This window comes from Crocodylus siamensis, chromosome 14 (genome assembly GCF_052110815.1).
Source record: "Crocodylus siamensis isolate JL-2025a chromosome 14, ASM5211081v1, whole genome shotgun sequence".
Classification (NCBI taxonomy): Eukaryota; Metazoa; Chordata; order Crocodylia; family Crocodylidae; genus Crocodylus; species Crocodylus siamensis.
Window position 1 is genome coordinate 782,287 of NC_143408.1, and position 17,631 is coordinate 799,917.

The following is a 17,631-nucleotide window of genomic DNA, read 5'->3' on the forward strand; positions in this document are numbered from 1 at the left end:
TGCAGACCCGCAGCCCAAACCCATGCCGAAACGGATGCTGTCTACGTAGCCGGAAAGGGGCCCTGGCAGGATGTGGCATGGCAGCAGAGGAGGGGAACAGGGAGGGAGCAGCACTGGGGGATCCCATTGCTGGCCCCAGGCCCCGGTGCAGGGGAGGCAGAAGTGTTCGCACATGCGGGAAACCCCCAGGGGCTGACACTGGAGATGCTTCCTGCGAAGGCCTCACCTCTCCGTGCTCCCCATCTCTGGCACGGCATTGACGGGAAAACTCAACTCTTTCCCAATGCTTCAAGCACTTGGCCGCTTGCTGCTGGGGTTTCCTCCCCCGGACTCACTCGACATGTCCAAGACCCTTGTTTAACTTTGGCAGCTGGCTCGATTCGCAAAGAGCCAAGAAGCCTGAATCTTCAGCAGGCAGCAGCTGCTCCAACCGGTCCCTTCAGAGAGGCTGAGGCCTTTGGTGTTACCCGGGGGTACGCGGCTCCACGCGGTCGCAGGCAGGGCCCGTTAGCTGCATGTCACTTGAGGTGGGAGCACTGGGTTTGTTCACAAGGTGAGGGCCTGAGGGGGCAGGAGGAGCTGTCTGTTAGGGAGCAGGTCCCTGCTTTCTGGAGCCGTCTCCTCCGAGACACCAGGCTAGCCACATATTTCCCCATGCCTGTGCTACAAATGCAGGATCTGGGTCTTCATCATGGCTTTTGCGTAATGATACTATAACAGACCTGTCCCTAGATGAGGTAGTTGTGCCCTCCTGTGCACTGGGCACCTGCTACCACAGTGGGGGCAGTGGAGACGCCAGGAGCATACTGAGTGCTACTGACGTGTGGGATGAAACACCAGACCTCCCGCTGCGCACAGCTAGGCAGAGGGATGGCCACAGAGAGAGGCCATCCCCTCTCGCAGGCCCCAGAGAGCTTCACAAAAGGACTCCAGGCACCTGGGAGATCTGAAACCTGGGAAATTAGCCTCTTTCAGTAGCCTTTAATGCCCTCCAGAACGGGAGGTGGGACCGTTCCAGCCGGGTGGCTTCTGCGGGAGGCAGCATCGCAGGCCTCTTACCCTGAGCTGTGTAGGGATGCAACTTGGAGAAGTTTGTGTGCACGTGTCTGAGCTGCCAACTCCCTGCGTGCTTCTCCAGATGCGATGCACGGAGGACGCCCGGTCCCCTTGGAAGTCAGCTCTGCATCCAGCTTTGTTCCTGGAGGAGCTTCTTCATGGAGCAGCTGAGAAGTGGGAGCCTGGTGGATGCTGGGCATAAGGGGTGTGTCTACACGTGCACTTTGATGTGCATTAGCCTATTTTAATGCGCATTAAAGTGTCGCCAAAAAAGTGCTCTTTAGCTAATGTGCATTAAAATAAGCTAATGCACATTTTTCTAGTACTTCCGCATGTACAGGAGGCACCAAGCTCCCTGGTGCTGCTGCCGGGCTGTGTTGTGTGAAGCCACGAGGTGGTGCTTGCGCATCGCAAATGTAGGGACCTGCTCTGGAGTGGCTGCTTTTCCCTGCCTGCACCAGGTCCTTGCTTCTTCCTTTGGTCTTTTTAAAAAAAGAGAAGCTCCCGGTTGGGCCCAGCCTGAGCCTGAGCCTGAGCCAGCCCTTCCCCAACTGCCCTGAGGCCAGAGAAGAGAGGAGCTTGATGCTCTGTGCTTGGGGCAGGCCAGGGGAGGTGCATCCTAATGCTGCAGGAGCTGGTGGCGGGTGGGAGATTGCCCAGCGGTGTGGAGCCTGCCCTGGGGACCCTGCAGCGTTGTAGGGCTGGGCGAGAGGCTTCCTAGCTCTGCCTCCGGCAGTCCCAAGCCCTTGCCCCAGTCGCATTTTCTCTGTAAGGTAGGATGTGGCTGTCAATGCCTCCCAGGTCCTGGGTGCTTCACCTGCTGTCCCTGCCTGCAAGGAGCTGTGGGAGGGCAAGGCCTTCGCAGCAAGTATCTGCTGTCATGAGCCCCCGGCCCGGGGGTGAGTCCTCCTCATGCACCAACACACCTGCTTCTGCCTGTCCTGCACCCCTGCACAGGGGACTGAGCCCCGGGGCTAGCAATGGGATGTTCCCAGCTCTGCCACCACCTTGCCACGTAATTCTGAGCAGTCCCTTCCCTCCCGTGCCTCAGTTTTCCCAATGCTCGATGGAGGAGCCCAGCACTGCCCCATCCACAATATCAACAGGTACCTGCGAGAGCCGGACGGTGGCACAGGCAGACGGCGTCTCTCGGTCACCTTTTCCAGGGCCGGGTGGAGAAGTGTCCAAGTTTGTGCTGTGTCACTTGTGCGACTGCCCAGGCTTTTCCTCTGAGCTGGAGGCTCAAAACTGCTCCCTTGCTTCTCGCTGCCTCTGCAGGTGCTGGATCTTGTGATCCCGCTCGCAGCCTTCGAGGGACAGCGAGAGCGCAGCGTCCTCGCCCCAGCAAGGGACGCGCAGTGGATGCCAGTGCACAGACTGGCAGCAGCTCCGCGGGCCCAGACCGTGATCGTCCTGGGGCGCGTGGCCGCCGTTCCCGTGTGGGGTTTGTGACGTGGGGCACTGCTGGGCAGGCAGCGATGCTGACTGGGACCGTAGCTGCAGGGGGCTGGTGTAAGAGCCCCATGTCCCTTCCCCATCAGCAGAAGAGCTCTCCAGCCAAAGCAAAGGTGAGGAGGAGCCTGCTCCTGGGACAGCACCAGCCAGGGCGCCCCGGCCCCATCGGTGCAGGCGGCTGTGCAATCTGGCCTGGGCACGGCTGGCGTTTCCTGCCTGCGCAGAGCCACGTGCTGCAGGAGGCCTTGGCCCTCACTCCCCGTCTCCGAGCCTCACTCAGACCCTGCCCCAGCCTCCTGCCCCCGCTTTCCCAGGCCAGGGGCCAGGGGCCTGCTGCACCCGAGAGGATTCCCTGACATCTGCTCTCGGCTCCGGAGGGGGAAAGGTCCTGAGCGCGCTGCTCAGCGCCGGGGTGGCCCTTGCAGTAGCAACATCGTCTAGCTCCTGCTCCCTGAAAATGCAAAGCGAAGACCCGTTCCTTTGGCCACGTGCAACCTCCCGGGCTGCCCCCTGCCAGGCGTTGAGCCAAGGTAGCCGCTGAGGCTGTGGCCGGGGCGTCCCGAGGTCTGTGGGGAGGGGCTGAGCACGGTCCGAGCCCCCTGCCCCGACGCTGGGGCGCGCTGGCAGGGTCGGTTTGCTCTGTGCCACTTGCCCCCGGGCTCGCAGTCTGCGTCGTGGCGCCGTGCGGCCCTCGGGGAGGTCACTGCGACGCTGTGGCTCCTGAAGATCGTGTCCCTGTCTGGGGGGCAGGGCTGCCCATGCCCACCGCGCGCTGCCCCTGTGGCCGGTCAGCGGCAGGGGCCGAGCCGCGGCCTGGCTCGGGGGGACGGGGCGCGCTGGGACCAGGCCCTCGGGGTGTGTGGCTGGCGCGGGGCCGGCCCTGGCCCTGGCCCTGGCCCGTGCGGTGCCTCTGGGCGGGGACCCGGAGCTGCCGGCGCGGGGCTGGGGGCGGCGCGTGTCCCGGCCGGGAGCTGGCTGCGGGGCGGGCCGTGGCACCGCGGACCCCGCGGGCCAGGCCTTCCTGCCGTGCCCCGCTCCCTCGCACAAGCACCTTGCGGCGCCACTTCCCGCCCCGCAGCCCCGCGGGCACGCGGCGTGGCACGGGCCGAGGGCCGGCCTCCCTGCCCTGCCCCCGGTGTCCGGCACGGCCCTTGCTTCACAGCCTGAAGGTGGGGGCTTCCCACCGGCCCCCTCGCGCTGCGCAAGGCCCCGAGCGCCCCGAAGCCCCGCAGCGGCTGGGGGGGGAGATGAGCGGAGTCTGGGGAGGCCTCAAGTCCCGGGCTTCGTCGAAACCTTTGCAACCCCGTAGGCTCTCCCTGAGCTGGGCTGCAGCTCTGCCCGTCTGCCCCCCGCCCCCGTGTCCGCGCCCCAGCCCCGCGGTGAGCGAGCTGCAGGGCCCGTGGGGCAGGCGGGCTCTCCCACGGCTCCCTGCTGCAGCCGCTTGCCCACGAGCCAGACGGCCCGACGGGGCAGAGAAGAAGAGGCCTCTCCCCCTTCCCCGAACAGCAGCAACCGAGGCTTCAGCCGCAGCCGAGGCTTCCCCTCCCGCCGGGCCGGCCGGCCCGTCCCGGGGCTTGGCCCCCAGCCTCCTGCCTGCAGCTGCTGGGCTGCCCTGGGCGAGCGGGCCGCAGGCAGGGTGACCCGTGCACCGGTCCCGGCGGCAAGGGCGAGGGAAGGGAGCAGCGGGGAAGTGGTTTCTTACTTCTGCTGCTGCTGTGCCTTCTGGAGCTGGGCCAAGGGAGGCCCGTGCTCCCACGCAGGCCGTTGCCTCCCGAGCCGCCGCCGCTGTGCAGGCGGAAGCTGGGGTGTGAAGCTGCTGCTGCCGGCGCGGAGGGAGCCCCTGCGCCTGCGAGCTGCGCCCGGGCACGCGGAGGCCCGGCTGCGTGGGGCTGCTCTGCACCACGTCCTCTACGGGCAGCCCGAGCGGGCCCCAACCACCCCCGGCCCCCGCAGTTGCTGCGGCCGGCGGGGCGAGCCCCGCAGCCCCCGCCCAGCGGCCCGTGGCCCGCTGCCTGCCAGGCCGGAGCCGGCGCGGCTGCGTGTGGACTGCCGCCGCCCGGCAGCGGGGGCCGCCTGCCTCGGCCGTGCCCAAGCCGCGCTCTGCCGTGGCGATGCCCTTGGCGCCGGCGGGGAGCGGGGCTCGCAGCACGAGGCCCCCCCGAGGGGGGCCGGGGGCGAGCACAGCGCCGCGGGGTCACGCGCCTCGCGGGCGCCTCGGGACGCGCCGGGGTGTTGCATCACCGGCCTGCGGCCCTTGCGAGCGTGTTACGGGAGGACACTCAGTTTTACGGCCGCGGCCGGGCTGTAAATCACCCACGCCGGCAGCCGGCGCCGCGCGGAGGAAAACATCCTGCCGGAGCGCGCTTTGATGCTCGCCGGCTGCGGGCCCGTGCGTCACTCGCGGGCAGGAAACGCGAGGAGCCGCGCGGGCAGGCGGCCGGGATGCCGAGGCCTGGGGCGCCCTCCGGCCGGGGCCCGGGTGCCGGGGCCCCGCTCCTCGCGGCTCTGCTCCGCCGGCTCGGCCTGCTGGGCCCCGTGCGGGGTCGGCCAGCGCGCTGCGGGCCCGGGCCCCCGTCCTCGCGCCCAGTGCGGGGCTGGAGCGAAGCCCCAGCAAGCCCTGGCCTTGCGGAGGATGCTCTCGGGTGCTGCGTCGCAGCTGGGGCCTGCTCGCCTTGGAGCCCCGGCGCCCGGGCCTGGCCAGCCGGCGCCTGGGGGCACCGCGCCCCTGCCCGCCTGCCCCGCGGCCGCCGGCTCCCGGCTCTCAGGCCTGCGCGAGCCACGGGGCCTGGCTGCCCTCTCCTCAGCCGGCGCTGCCCGGAGCTCCCTCGGATCAAGGCGCATAGCTGAGGGGATTATGGTAATCGCCTGCGTCCCACGGCACGGCGAGCTGCAGACCAGCCGCTTGGCACCGGTTCAGGACATGCTGGAGCTGGCGCAGAGCCCGGTGGGGGCCAGGGAAGCCCCTTGGTGGGGGCCGCAGCCTCGTCAGCCCAGGGACAGGCAGGGACTGGAGCCGGCTGTGCTCCCCGCGTGCCCGCGGCTCCGGAGAGCGCCCCGGCCTCGTGCGCCTGTGCCCGGCGTGCGGCGCGTCCTCGGCTGCGCCGGAGCCGGCGGGCCGGGCCGGGCCCGGGGTCAGGCAGCGGGAGGGAGGCGCCTGCGCGTCCTGAGGCCGGTTCTGGCCCGGGCACGGGAGGCCGGCGCTGGCAGCGAGCGCCCGAGAGCCGTGCCTAGCCCCGGCGTCACACGCTCCCGTGGGGGCATTCACGCTTTGACCCGTGCTCCCAGCCGCCCGGGCAGCGGGCGGAGGCGAACACGCCGCCGGAGCGCGGCGAGGGCTGCCTGCGGCCACGGGACGTGCTGCGTGGTCCCAGCAGAGCTGTGGCCTGGCCCTCGGCTTCGCTGGGCGGCCTTGCCGGCGCGTGCCCTGCCTTCCCACCTCGGGCGCCCCAGCGCCCCCAGGCAGCACCTCCGCGGCCTGCGGGAGGGCTCCCCAGAGGGGCCGCGGCTGGCCAGGGGAATCATCCGAGCTATTCCTTGTCTCCATAGCTGCAAAACATCCTGCGAAGAAGCAGGCCGGCTCCCCCGGCGCATTCCAGCCCGGTGGCGCGGCGGCCGGGGGGGCTCCTCGTCGCGTGAGCTTCCCCGGGGCAGGGGCAGCGGGCGGCCGTGTTTACGCCTTTCCCCCGTGACGTCAGGCGGCCGGGGGGGGGCGCTGGGAGAAGGGCGGAGAGACGAGGCAGAGGGGCAAGGTTCAGCCTATAAAGCCCGGTCTGGCCAACCTCATTCATTCGCCCGGCAGCCGCGAGCTCGTCGGCACCCACACGCGCACGGCTCGCGGCCATGCGCCGCCCGCGGCCGGGCCCGGGCCCCGCCGCCTGCCTCGCGCTGCTCTTGCTGCTGTCGCCCCCCGTGCAGCCGCGGGGCTGGGACGAGACGCGGCTGCATCTGGAAGCCCTCAAGCGAGGCATCCTCGACCGGCTGGGCACGCCCCGGCCGCCCGCCGCCCGGCAGGCGCTGGACCAGGACGGCGTCCGCAGGGCGCACCAGCTCTACGGGGAGAAGCTGGCCCAGCTGCGGGGCAACCGGAGCAGGGCAGAGCTCTCCCCGCCCGCCCCCGCGCGTGCCCTTCACCTCCTGGCCCCGACCCGTAAGTGAAGCCACCCCGGGCGGCGCGGCTCGGCTCGGGCTGGGGCCGCTCGCGGCATCGCTCCGAGCCGCGGGCGCGCTGCCCAGGCCCGAGTCCCAGGCAGGTGCGGAGGGGCTGCCCGGCCTGCGTCCTGGCCTCGCGGTCCCCGGCGCAGCAGAGCCCGGGCAGTGCTGCCCACGAGGCCCTGGCGGGCTCTCGCCGGCTCCTAGGGACGTGGCAGGCGACAGCGGGGAGCGGCGTGCTCTGTTGTGCCTGCTCGTCCAAGCCCGGCCCTCCGTCGGGCTGCTCCCGCGGGCTCACCTCCACCAGATGCCTGGGCCTGGCTCTCGTGGCCATGGAGAGCTCTGGCAGCAGGGCCCGGGGACGGCCCAGGAGGAGCCGGGAAGCCGTCTCCCGCCTCCGGGGCAGCAGCGAGGGCCCCCGCCCTGCGCCCTCCTGCACAGCCGGGACTTGCTTTACCCGCTGCGAGGTCAGGTCGCTGCCGCGCCACGCCAGGCCCGCCGGGGTCCCGCCCCACTCCCGGCGCACGCAGCCTGCGGGGCTTTTACGTGTGTGTTTTCACACACGTGTGCGATGCGTAGGGTCCCGTGCAGGGGGCACGTGCGGGCCACAGTGGCAGGGAAGGATGTGCATGCCTTACCTTCTGTGCGCCGGACGTGGTCCGGGAGCCCGGGGCAGGTGCTCGCGGTGCCCGTGGGGGGTCAGTCGGTGCAGGGAAGCACAAGCCGGGACTGACCCTCCTCTGTCTGCTCTCTCCACAGTCACGCGCTGCACGGAGGCCCCCCCGGCCAGGGGCAGGCCTGGCGGCAGCTACCGCTACGACCTGGCGCTGCCGCGGCCCGAGGCCTTCCCCCCGGGGCTGCGCGTGCTGCGCGCCCGGCTCAGACTCTTCAAGCAGCGCCCGGGGGTGCCCGGCACCTGGTGGCCCCCGCGGGTGCAGCTCTCCAGGCTCACGAGCAGGGGCCCCAGGGCCCTGCGTGCCCGGCTGCTCCCCACGGCCCCTCTGAGCCTGGACCTCACGGCTGCCGTCCAGCAGTGGGTGGCAAGCGCGGAGCCGGCGCTCCAGCTGGAGCTGGCCTTTGCCACGGACGTCTCTGCCGCTCTGGCCACTGCCCACAGCCCCCGGGGGCAGCAGACGCTGGCCCTGGAGGTGGCGACGCAGGCAGGCGCAGGGCTGCGGGCACGGAGGCGCCGGGCGCTGGACGAGGAGTGCAGGAAGAGCGACGGGAAGTGCTGCCTCCGGTCCCTCAAGGTGTCCTTCCAGGACATTGGCTGGGCCGACTGGGTCGTGGCCCCCCACAGCTACAGCATGCGCTTCTGCCAGGGCTCCTGCCCCCACAACTACAAACCCGCCAGCATGCATGCCCAGGTCAAGGCCCGCGTGCACGCGCTGGCCAAGGGCACGCCAGCGCCCTGCTGTGTGCCCGCCGCCTACGACCCCATGGTGCTCATGCACTACGACAGCGCAGGCGGCCTCACCTCCACTGTCTTCGAGGACATGGTCGTCACCAAGTGCCACTGTGCCTGATGCCGGCCGGCCGGGGCAGACCCGGGCACCGGGATGGGCTGCAGGGACCCTTTGTGACCCATGGCAGAGCCAGGAGGCAGCCCCTGCCCGCAGACGCCTGCTCGCTGCCATCGTCTCGGGGCCCGCGCGCCTGGGAGCCGGCTCTGACCTGGTCCTTGTCTGTGTCGCGCCGGCTGCGCAGGGCAGTCGGAGGCCGGGCCTGGCATGGCGAAGCCACGTGTGAAGGGCTGGACCTTGCAGGCCGTCCCCGTCGTGCGCTTGCCTCAGTTCCGTGGCATCCTCTGCCGGTGGCGAGGATCGCCCGTCTCAGGGCCTGCGCCGCGCCCCTGTACAGTCAGGGCCGGCCCCACAGCCACGTGGGTCCCAGCCGTGTGCCTGCTAGTGCTGCGCTGTGCCTGGGATTTATTTATACAGCCTCTATTTATTGTTAATTTATTTGTATTTTATTGCCATGTGAGTGCCCTGGCTGGGAAAAGCTTTCCTGCTGGCCCCTTTCCTACGTCGGTGAGGAGTCGCGGTGATGAGGGCGTCCAGTAAAGTGCAGGAGCTCCCGCCCCTGCGTGGGCAGAGCGGTCCTCGGGTGAGTGCCGCAAGATCTTTCCAGACCCGCCAGCAGAGAAACAGACCGCGGCAGCGAGGAGCAGGGCGAGACGACCACATGGAAAGACAGCAGTGAGGACGGCAGCAGTGACCGCAGCCACGGGTCCTCCGGCCGAAGCGAGAGCAAATGGGCTGCGGTTTCGGGGACAGGACTAAGAGATGAGGGGGTTGAGGGAGAGGATGCTTTGCAGACGGGTGCGAGGGAGCGCCTATTGTACCGGGTGCGCGGGTTCCTACGGTGGGTTCAGGAAGCAATGCTCAGTGACTAGAAGGTGTATATGTGGAGAGAGAGATATATAACCTGTATCTATGTATAAAGACATATATTTTTACAAAAAAAATCCCTTCTGTTCGCTGCCTGCTGCATCTCTGCAGGTCCCTTCCTCACCGGCGCCTGCCCCCTCGGGCTGCACCAGGAGGCTGCTCCCAGCCCCTCTGATGCCTGCTGTCTTTCCTCCACCTGCCCCGCGACCGACGCTCCCCATCCCACCCCAGCCTGGCCCCCCATGCTGCCCTGCAGGCACCAGGTCGAGGGGGTGGAGGGGTACATGTCAGGAGGCTTTGGCACGGCCCTGCCCTGTTCCAGTCCTGCGCAGGGTGCCAGCGGTTGCCGTGGCAGTGAGTAATCCCCGGTGAGTTGTCCCGGAAACCTTTGGGCTGTTTGTGTCCTTGAGCATCGCTGCCAGCTCGGACTTGGCCTTGACAGCGGGAGGTGCCGCCTCTGCCGGGATTCGCAGGGGAGCTGCGAGGAGTCGGGGCAGGGAGAGCCGCAGCGCTGCCAGGTGCACGGGCACGGCTCATGGCCATCCCAGAGCTCCCGCTCCCTCGCGGCTGTTGCAGGAGTGGGGTGGGAGGCCAAGCTCCTGCCCTGTGTCCGGCAGGGCAGCATGTGACCGCGCCGCCTTCCCTGGGGCAGGAGGGATGGTCGAGCCACGAGCAGGTGGCAGGAAGAAGAAACCCTGGGTCTCCGCCATGCTCCATGGCAGCGACGGGGCCGTGCCGACTTGGGGTGCAACCAGGTTCACCCACCCCGGCCTGGGGAGTCGCTTGTTTCCAAGCCGGGGACACCGTCGTGCCCCTGGGATGGCCCCGCTTCTGGCTCGCAGGGGCAGAGTTCATGCCCTGGCTCCTGCGCTTCCCTGTTACTGGAGCTGGGCTGAGCCCATGACCTGGAGGGAAGGCCCAGCTCCGGCCCAGAGGGCGGCCTTGCTGAGCGCACAGTGCCGGGAGGGAAAGCTGGGGCCATGGGGTGTTTGCAGTGAGACGTGGGGACACAGCAGGGGCGTCCTGGGGCTGCCAGGCCCTGGCATCCTGGGCTTGGCCCCATCCTGCCCACTGCCACGCCAGCCAGGTTTCAGCTGCCGCGTGCCCCTTCCGAACAGCCTGTTTATGGCCTTATTTACGGCTGCTGCTCTTTCGAGGTGGCTGTGGTGCAGACGCAGGGCACAAAGTCCCAGGGAGCAAGGGCCAGCCTGGCTGTGGCATGTTGTCCTGGCCCCCCCCCCCAATGAGGGCTTGTGGAAACGTGCCGTTCCCCCTTCCTCGTGGGCCCCTGGCAAGGGGGGGCGGGCGGCTGGATGCCCCACGATGCCTCTGTGCGCGCTCAGCTGGGGGCGGGTGGCCCCAGGAAAGAAACCCCACTGGGCCCCCGGTGCCAGCCAGGAGCGGAGCAGCTGCCCCTTCCCCTGGCCCGCGAGCCCCGATCGCGGCCGGCTGCCTGCAAGCCCGGTGCCGCCGCGCAGGTTCCTGTTCTCGCGGGGTGCCTTGCTGCACCCCACCCTCCGAGTCCCCTGGGCCGCCGGGGGGTGACGGAGGCTGTGGTGCCTGGGGGCGGTGGATCCCAGCACCCCCAGGGCCCCAAAGCTGCCTGACAGGAGCCGGCCTACCTGCTTCTGCGCCAGGCCGGACGCCCCACGCGCTTCGCTGGGTTAATGTTTACTGCCGGCATCGCACCCCTTATCTGGGGCCGATATTCCCATTAATAGATAGTGTGCAGCGGTGCAGGCAGAGCTGGCCACCGTGGCGCGTGCCATCCACCAACCAGAGACGCAGGGGCCACGGCTGGCCGGGCTGGCGCTCGGGTGGGCTCTGGGTCTCTTGCCTGCCCCGTGCTGGGCTGCCCGCAGCCGGGGGAGCGCACAGAGCCGTGGCCTCGGCCTGTGCTCGGTGCCAGGGTGCCAGCGTCCCTGCGCAGGGCCGAGCCGACATCCTCCGCGGGGACTGGGGCGCCGGCGCGGCCAGGCTGGCGGGCTCCCACCGCTGCCTGCTGCCGCCGCGCTGCACCACCCTGGCCCCTCTTCCCTGCCGCTTGCCACCCAGCCCGGCGAGCCCGTGGGCAGGGGTCGGCTCCCACGCCGGCAGGAGCCGGCCGGCACGCCCGAGGCCAGAGCCGGCATGGTGCTGACAGCGGCACCTTCCCCTCCGGCTGCAGCTGCCAGCTCAGCACAGCCAGGCCGTCGCCCTCGCGGCCGCCTCCCCGCCTGCGGGGTCGGAGGGGTCAGCCGTGCTTGTGCCGCCTGGGCTCAGGCTGGTTCAGTGCGGTGGCAGCCGGGTGCGTTCGGGCAGAGCCGGCACCCGCCCCGCCAGTCACATGCTGCCACACCTGGGCCAGGAGCCAAGGGCATCGTTACAGCTGACGATCCAGTCATGCTCCTGCCAGTGTGCCTGCCGGCACTGGCCCCACGCCACGCTGGCACCGCAGCGCCACTGCCCCGCGCCACCGATGGGGCCTCCAGGGGTGGCTCAGCCCCAGCTCCCGTCACCGCAGCATCTGGGCACGTCCTAGTGATCCGCCGTCCCCAGCGGCCGCCAGAGACTAAGTCGCCCAGTCTCCCCCATGGGTCAGTGCCAGAGGCAGTGGTTGGTCCCCGGGGCTTGGGCAGACCTGGGCCCTGGTGTCAGACCCCCCCCCCCGGCTCTGGCTCCCTCGCCTGCAGCCACAGCCTAGTCGTAGCCCTTGGGGGTCGTGAGGACAGGGGGCCGCGGCATCGCTGCGCGGTGACAGAAGCCGGAGCGCTCGGCCGTGCGCCGCACACCAGGTCCTGCCGCTTGCCGGGCTGATCCCTGCCCCTGCCATGGGGCCGTGCCCGGTGGCACTCGCCGCGCGGGGGCGGCTGGGTTGCCGCAAGGCAGGGGAGGGGCAGCAGCTGCCGGGGGCCTGCCAGCTCCAGCCGTGCAAGGGCCCCGGCCGCGCTCAGTTCCTCCTGCCTTCCAGGAACCCAGCTCTGCCGACGCGGGATGGGCCCACGTGCTGCAAATGGGAAGTGGCAGCCCATGGCCAGCAGTGCCAGCCCTGAGCAAGGGGTGAAGGTCAGGCTGTGCTGAGGCCGGGGCCTGAGGCCGGGGGTGTTTAACCCTCTACGCATCAATGTGCATTCACGTCCCAGCTTGCTGAGCTGGCTGCTGGGCAGCACCAGGGCCCCCCGCTCCCCTCGCCACGTTCAGGCAGAGCTCGTGGGATGGGGCAACAGTGCCCCCCCCCGCAGAGCCCTGGCACAGTCCTGGCAGCTGCTCACAGGAGCAACGGTGCAGCTGGCTCTGCGAAGGGGCAGTGCGGCGTTGCAGCTGGCGCCTTGGGGCTGGGCCTGGCCCCTCTCGCCCAGACAACCGCAGGGCGCAGCTGGGCAGAGGAGGTGCATTCCCGGGGGCTTCCTTCTGTGGGGGGCGGGGGTGGGGGAGTGCAGCTGGCGAGCGCAGGACGTGCTCTCAGCAGCAGTCTGTGGCGGGTGTGGGACGCAGCTGCGCGCAGCCCAGGAAGTGTCAGCTGCAGGCAGGCCGGGCTTCCACGCCTTGGCCGGCGTGGGAAGGCGTCTGCTCACGGCCCTGGCAGCCGCACCTCCAAAAATAAATCCCATGCAGCTGCTTGCAGCAAGCGGGGTGGGCTGCAGCCCAGGCAGGCCCAGGCCTGTGCCCTTGGCCCCTGGGCCTGCTCCTAGCTGGCGCAGGGGCTTCCCTGCTGCACCGGGGCCCCATCCCCGGAGGCAGGCCAGGGCCCAGGACGTGCAGGGCTGCGGTTGGCGCCAGGCAGGCCCAGGCCCTGGGGGCAGGAGGGGGCGAGAGAGCAGGGGACAGAGCAGCGCTGTGCAGAGCCTGGTAGCTACAGTCTGTTTATTGGCTTTGTCTCTACGCACTGCGAGGGGGAGGACGAGGGGCAGGGGCCTCAGCGTGCTCTGTGGCTCGGCTGCCCCAGCCCATCCTGCCAGCCCCTCCCTGGGGCCCACAGCTGCCCTGGGGGAGCTAGCATAAGGTTGTGCCCCTGCCCCTGGGGCCGCTCCAGTCTGCTCCTCCTTGGTGCCCGGCTGCCCTGCGGGTCCAGCCTCGCTGGGTTCACCCCTGCAGGGAGGGACCCAGCCCCTGCAGTGCCCCGAGCGCCTGTGCTAGCTCCGCTCAGGCTCCCTGCCCCGCAGCTCTCCTTCCCCTGGAGAGCCATCTCCAGTGTGGATGTGCCTCCTGCCCTGACTCCTGCTGTCAGCAAAGAGCTACAGGGAAGCCAGGCCTAACCCTGGGTGCAGGATGTGTGCCCAGCCCCGGCAGGATGAGACATGCGAGGCCGGAGCGGAGCCAGGAGCTACGTGCAGTTTGGTCTGGGGTGGGTGTTTGTTTCCCACCCACAGGAAGCATCACAGGGCAAGCAGGGACCCTGGAGGAGGACGGTGACCTGCCCAGGGCCAGGCTGGGGGGCATCAGGAGGTTTTACTGGGAGGAACGCGATGCAAAGCACCTTTGCTTTGCTGCAAAAGCTTTCCCAGCCCAGGGAGCAGGGCATGGCCATGGCTGCTGAGCGGGGGCTGCAGCCAGGAGCCGGCCCACGGCACTGCGCTCCTCTGCCCCTGCCTAGGCGCTGGGGAAAGATGCCCCCGGGCATGGGGCAGCAGGGGCCCACGGCCAGGCTCACTTGTCGGGGACAATGTAGATGTCCTCGTTGGTGCAGGACTCCGGCTGGCCCCTGCTGTAGGGGCTGGGGGTGTTGGCGTAGATGGGATTGTCGCCCGGGCCGGTGTCGCTCTCCAGGTAGTAAGGCTCCTCCATGGTCTTCTCGGCCCTGAGGACAGAGGCAGAGGAGGGGGCCACGTGAGACCACAGTCTGGGCCTGGCTCAGGGCCACGGACTCCCTCTGGACCTCAGGGTGGGGGGACACAGCAAGACAGGCGGGGGGCAGGGGTGGGGGCAGGGCAGGGCAGGGCTGGGTGGGGCAGAGCAATTATCAGCGCCCCCAGGCGCCAGCTTGGGCTGCCCTGCCCTGCCCCACCCCCGCAGCCCACACAGTTACCTCCTTTGCTGCCAGCCAGGCACTGCCCCCCCCCAAGCCCTGCCCATGGGCGGTTCCTGACCTGCTGTAACCCCCACCCCCGGTACTCACCTCTGTGCCCCGGCCAGCCATGTGCTTCAGGGAATAACCCCTGCCCTCTGGCTGGGCCCAGAAACCCGGGCAGCGAGCCTCCACTTTGGTTTCCAGCAGGGTTGCGCGGATGGGCCCCAGATCAAATCCTGGGGGAGAGGCCCCCTGTGCCCACAGGTTGCAGCACTGCCGGGCCGCATGGGACCCCACTGGGCACCCCAGGTCCTGCTTGCCGGGTGCCAACACCCAGAGCGGGAGCAGCGGGGCACTGCAGGGGGGTGGTTCCCCCCGTCCCCCGCGACCCCGGCTGAAGGCAGGCGGCCTGGCCTGTCTGTCTGCCTCCCGCCGCCCGGCCATGGGTGCCGGTCCCAGCTGGGCTGCCCAGGGTAGGGGCTCTGGCCCTGCGGCACTCACCTGCCCGGGGACTCCTTTCGCTCCCTCCCCTTGTGCTGGGGGGCGAGGCGCGGCTGCGACTGCGGCTCCGTAGGGCCGATGAAGACGTTCTCGTAGTCGGGCGCCTGGCGGGGGTCCTGGGCAGCGGTCTGCCCCACGGTGCGGCTGATGTAGCGCGGCTGCCCGTGGCTGCCCGACAAGCTGGACTTCTGCTTCTTGAGGACACGGGAGGCCGCTTGTCTCCTCCTTCCCCACAGCAGGAAGAAGGTCCCCAGCACGCCCAGCACCACCAGGCCCCCGACCACGGCAGTGGGCACCTGCCCCGGCCAGCTGCGGCAGGTCCTGGCGTGGAAGTCAGTCAGGTTTTGAGGGCCCTGCTCCACCAGGCAGTGGCAGGTGAGCTCCGTGCAGTTGTTGGGGCTCTGACAGGCGCAGAGGGCAGCCACGCTCTGGGCCACGTCGCACCTGCAGTCCACCGCCACGTGCCGCAGTGCCAGGTGGAAGGCGCTGGTGGGGACGGCAGCCAGCGGGTTGTGGTCCAGGTGCAGGTGGGTCAGGCTGGGGCTGCCGTGGAAGAAGTCATCGGGCAGGAGCAGCAACTGGTTGTGCTGCAGATGGAGCTCCCTGAGCCCCTTTGCCTGGGCCAGGAAGCCCGGGGGCAGCGACTGCAGGTGGTTGTAGGACAAATCCAGGACCGAGACCTGCGGGCCCAGCGTGCCGTTGATGCTGCCGATGCCGTTGTGTCTGAGGAACAGTTCCTTCACTTGGCTGTTGTCCACTTCGCTCCACTGCAGGGTGGGGCAGTCCCTGGTCTTGTTGCTCAGGTCTAAGGCGACTGAGCCTGTCACGGAGGAGAAGCACACGGCCCCCTTGGCGCGGGCAGCCTGTAGGAGCAGCAGCGCTGCCAGGAGGCCCCTCATCTCCCCACCTGGGAGCAGGAGACAAGGCGGTCATCACCCAGCACTGCAGGGAGACCGCCCCAGCCCCAGCCCGTGCCCTTGCCAGGGCCCCACAATGGCCAGCGGGGAAGTGGGGACAGCACTGCCTCCCTGCAGGACATGCAGGCAGCCCCACCCAGGCGGGGCCCTGCGGCCGGCCGCACCTGCCCCGGGGAGCGGCAGCAGGAATCCTTGTGCGACCCAGATGCCGGCGCCGCCCCTGCCCCTGCCCCTGCCCCTGTCCCCGGCCGAGCCCCGTGGGCTAGACCCCTACCTGAGCGGCCGCCCCCGCGCCTCTCCGCTGCTCGCTCAGCGCAGCCAGAGAGAAGAGGAAGAGGCAGTTCCTCCCGGGGCTGTCGCAGTGTCGCCACGGGCGGGGGGCGGGGGTGCAGGAAGGGGCAGCGGCTGGGGGGTGGGGAGGAACCTGTCTATGCCGTGCTGCACAGCCTCCGCGCCCGCCCTGGCACCGAGCCCCGCTTCGCCTGCGGGGTCCAGAGCCACCCTGGGGCGCAAGCGCTGCTGAGTGGGGCAGCCTGGGGGGCTCAGAGTCCTGCGCCCCTCCCCCGCCCTGACTCAGCAGGGCCAGGAATGGGGAACAGGCCGGTGGGGCAAGGGAGCCACCCTTGTGCGGGGCAAAGGGGAAACTCCGCAGTGCAGTTGCGGCCCGGGGCTGCAGCCCAGGGAGCCGGCGCCGGGAAGGGCGCTTCCCTTTCCCGCTCGGGGCGGACGGCCCCAGGCTCCCGCCCCGCTGCTGACCGGGCACTGCAGGCTCTGCGGCGGGAGGAGGGGGAGCCCCGGGGCCGCCGAGCCCTGGCTGCACTAGGGCTGCAAGGCCCGGCCGCCCCGGGAGCCCGAGCGCCCCGTCCGGCCTCCGCGGGCCCGGGGCCCACAAGCCTCCCGCGCCTGGGCAGAGCAACGCGGGGCAGCTGCGGGGGCACTGTCCATGGCCTCCTCCTGCCCCGCACGGCGCAGCCCGGCGGGCGCTGCGCCAGGCCCCGGGGCCCTGCCCGGCTCTGCGGGCCGCGGCCGAGCTCCCTGCCCGGGCCTCCTCCGCGCTGCGGGGGCGCCAGGCTGGGACGGGCTGCGGAGACCGCTGGCACCCCGCACCCCTCCTGCGGGGCAGAGGCCGGCCCCGGTGCGGGGGTGTCCCGGGCCCGGAGGAGACGCAGCACGGGGCGGCGGCCCGGGGAGGGAGGCGGGAGCCCCGCGCCGCGCCGCGCCGGCTGTTTCAAGCTCCCCGCGATGCCACTGATGGCGGGGCGGGCCCGCTGCACCGGGCGGGCGCGCGGGGGGCGCCGGCGCGGGGAGCCCGTGGGGCCGCCGGCGCGGCGCGCTGGGGCCCGGCCCGGGAGCGGCGGCGCGCGGGGCCCGGCGGGCGCGGGCTGCGGGAGGCCGGCGCGGCGCGGGGCGGGCGCGGGGCGGGCGCGGGGCGGCGGCGGCCGGGCCCGCTCCCCCGCGCGGGCGCCGCAGTGGAGCAGCCCACGATTTATTCCGAGGAAGCTGCCAGGTTTGGGGTCATGAAGCAGCTCTTGCAGGAGGCGCCCGCCCGCCCGCCGCGCCGGAGGCGTGAGCCGCCCGCAGCCCAGCCGCGGCGCGGGGCAGCTGCTCTGCGGGCCCCGCCGCTCCGCCCCCGCCCGCCCCCTGCCCTGCGGGGCCGCCCCGGGACGAGGACCGGGGCCGCGGCCCCTGCCCCTGCCCCGAGGGAAGCAGCCGGGAGCCCCGGGGCCGGGAGCGGGGGCACTGCCCCGAGCGCCGGGTGCAGCTGGGGAAACTGAGGCAGCCCCGCAGGCGCGTCTCCTAGCAACCGAGCAGCTCCCACCGCCGCCTCCCCCGGGAGCCCGGCGCGGCTGCGTCACGGGGCGGCAGCTGCTCCCCGCTGTCCCGGGGCCCGCCCGCCCCCGGAGCCCGGGCTCCCGCGCGCCGGGAAGGCGTTAAGGAGCTGCCGCCCCGCAGCACCCGCGCGGCCCGGCGGAGGCGTGGCAGGGCGGGGCGGGGCGCGCGGGGCCTAGCGCCGCTCCCGCCGCCCGGCTGTCTGTCGCGGCGAGCGGTGCGGGAGCTCCGGGCCCGGCCGCCCGCGGGGTGATGAGCACCTCCCGGCTGCCCCCGGGCCGGGCGGCCGCAATTCCGGGGACTTTTCTAAGTGCAACAACACACGCGGAGACCCCCAACACCGCCG

The 17,631-nt window shown here is 70.9% G+C and overlaps 3 protein-coding genes across 3 annotated transcripts; 2 read left to right on the forward strand and 1 right to left on the reverse strand.

Annotated features, from left to right (window-relative positions):
* Positions 1 to 6,245: 6,245 nt before the first annotated feature.
* Positions 6,246 to 12,736, forward strand: GDF15 (growth differentiation factor 15). The gene is made up of 2 exons (XM_090026981.1): positions 6,246 to 6,658; positions 7,420 to 12,736. Exons 1-2 carry the CDS (start codon positions 6,352 to 6,354, stop codon positions 8,184 to 8,186), a joined length of 1,074 nt encoding a protein of 357 aa, XP_089883107.1. The 5' UTR covers positions 6,246 to 6,351; the 3' UTR covers positions 8,187 to 12,736.
* Positions 12,737 to 12,878: 142 nt separating this feature from the next.
* Positions 12,879 to 15,989, reverse strand: LRRC25 (leucine rich repeat containing 25). Its single transcript, XM_090026987.1, has 3 exons — positions 15,730 to 15,989; positions 14,539 to 15,445; positions 12,879 to 13,827 (listed from the first exon to the last, which is right to left on the reverse strand). The coding sequence occupies exons 2-3, from the start codon at positions 15,435 to 15,437 to the stop codon at positions 13,677 to 13,679; spliced, it is 1,050 nt and encodes a 349-aa protein (XP_089883113.1). The 5' UTR covers positions 15,438 to 15,445; positions 15,730 to 15,989; the 3' UTR covers positions 12,879 to 13,676.
* On the forward strand, positions 15,576 to 17,597 carry LOC149853054 (uncharacterized). The gene has a single exon (XM_090027901.1). The coding sequence runs from the start codon at positions 15,576 to 15,578 to the stop codon at positions 16,974 to 16,976; it is 1,401 nt and encodes a 466-aa protein (XP_089884027.1). The 3' UTR covers positions 16,977 to 17,597.
* The last annotated feature ends 34 nt before the right edge of the window (positions 17,598 to 17,631 follow it).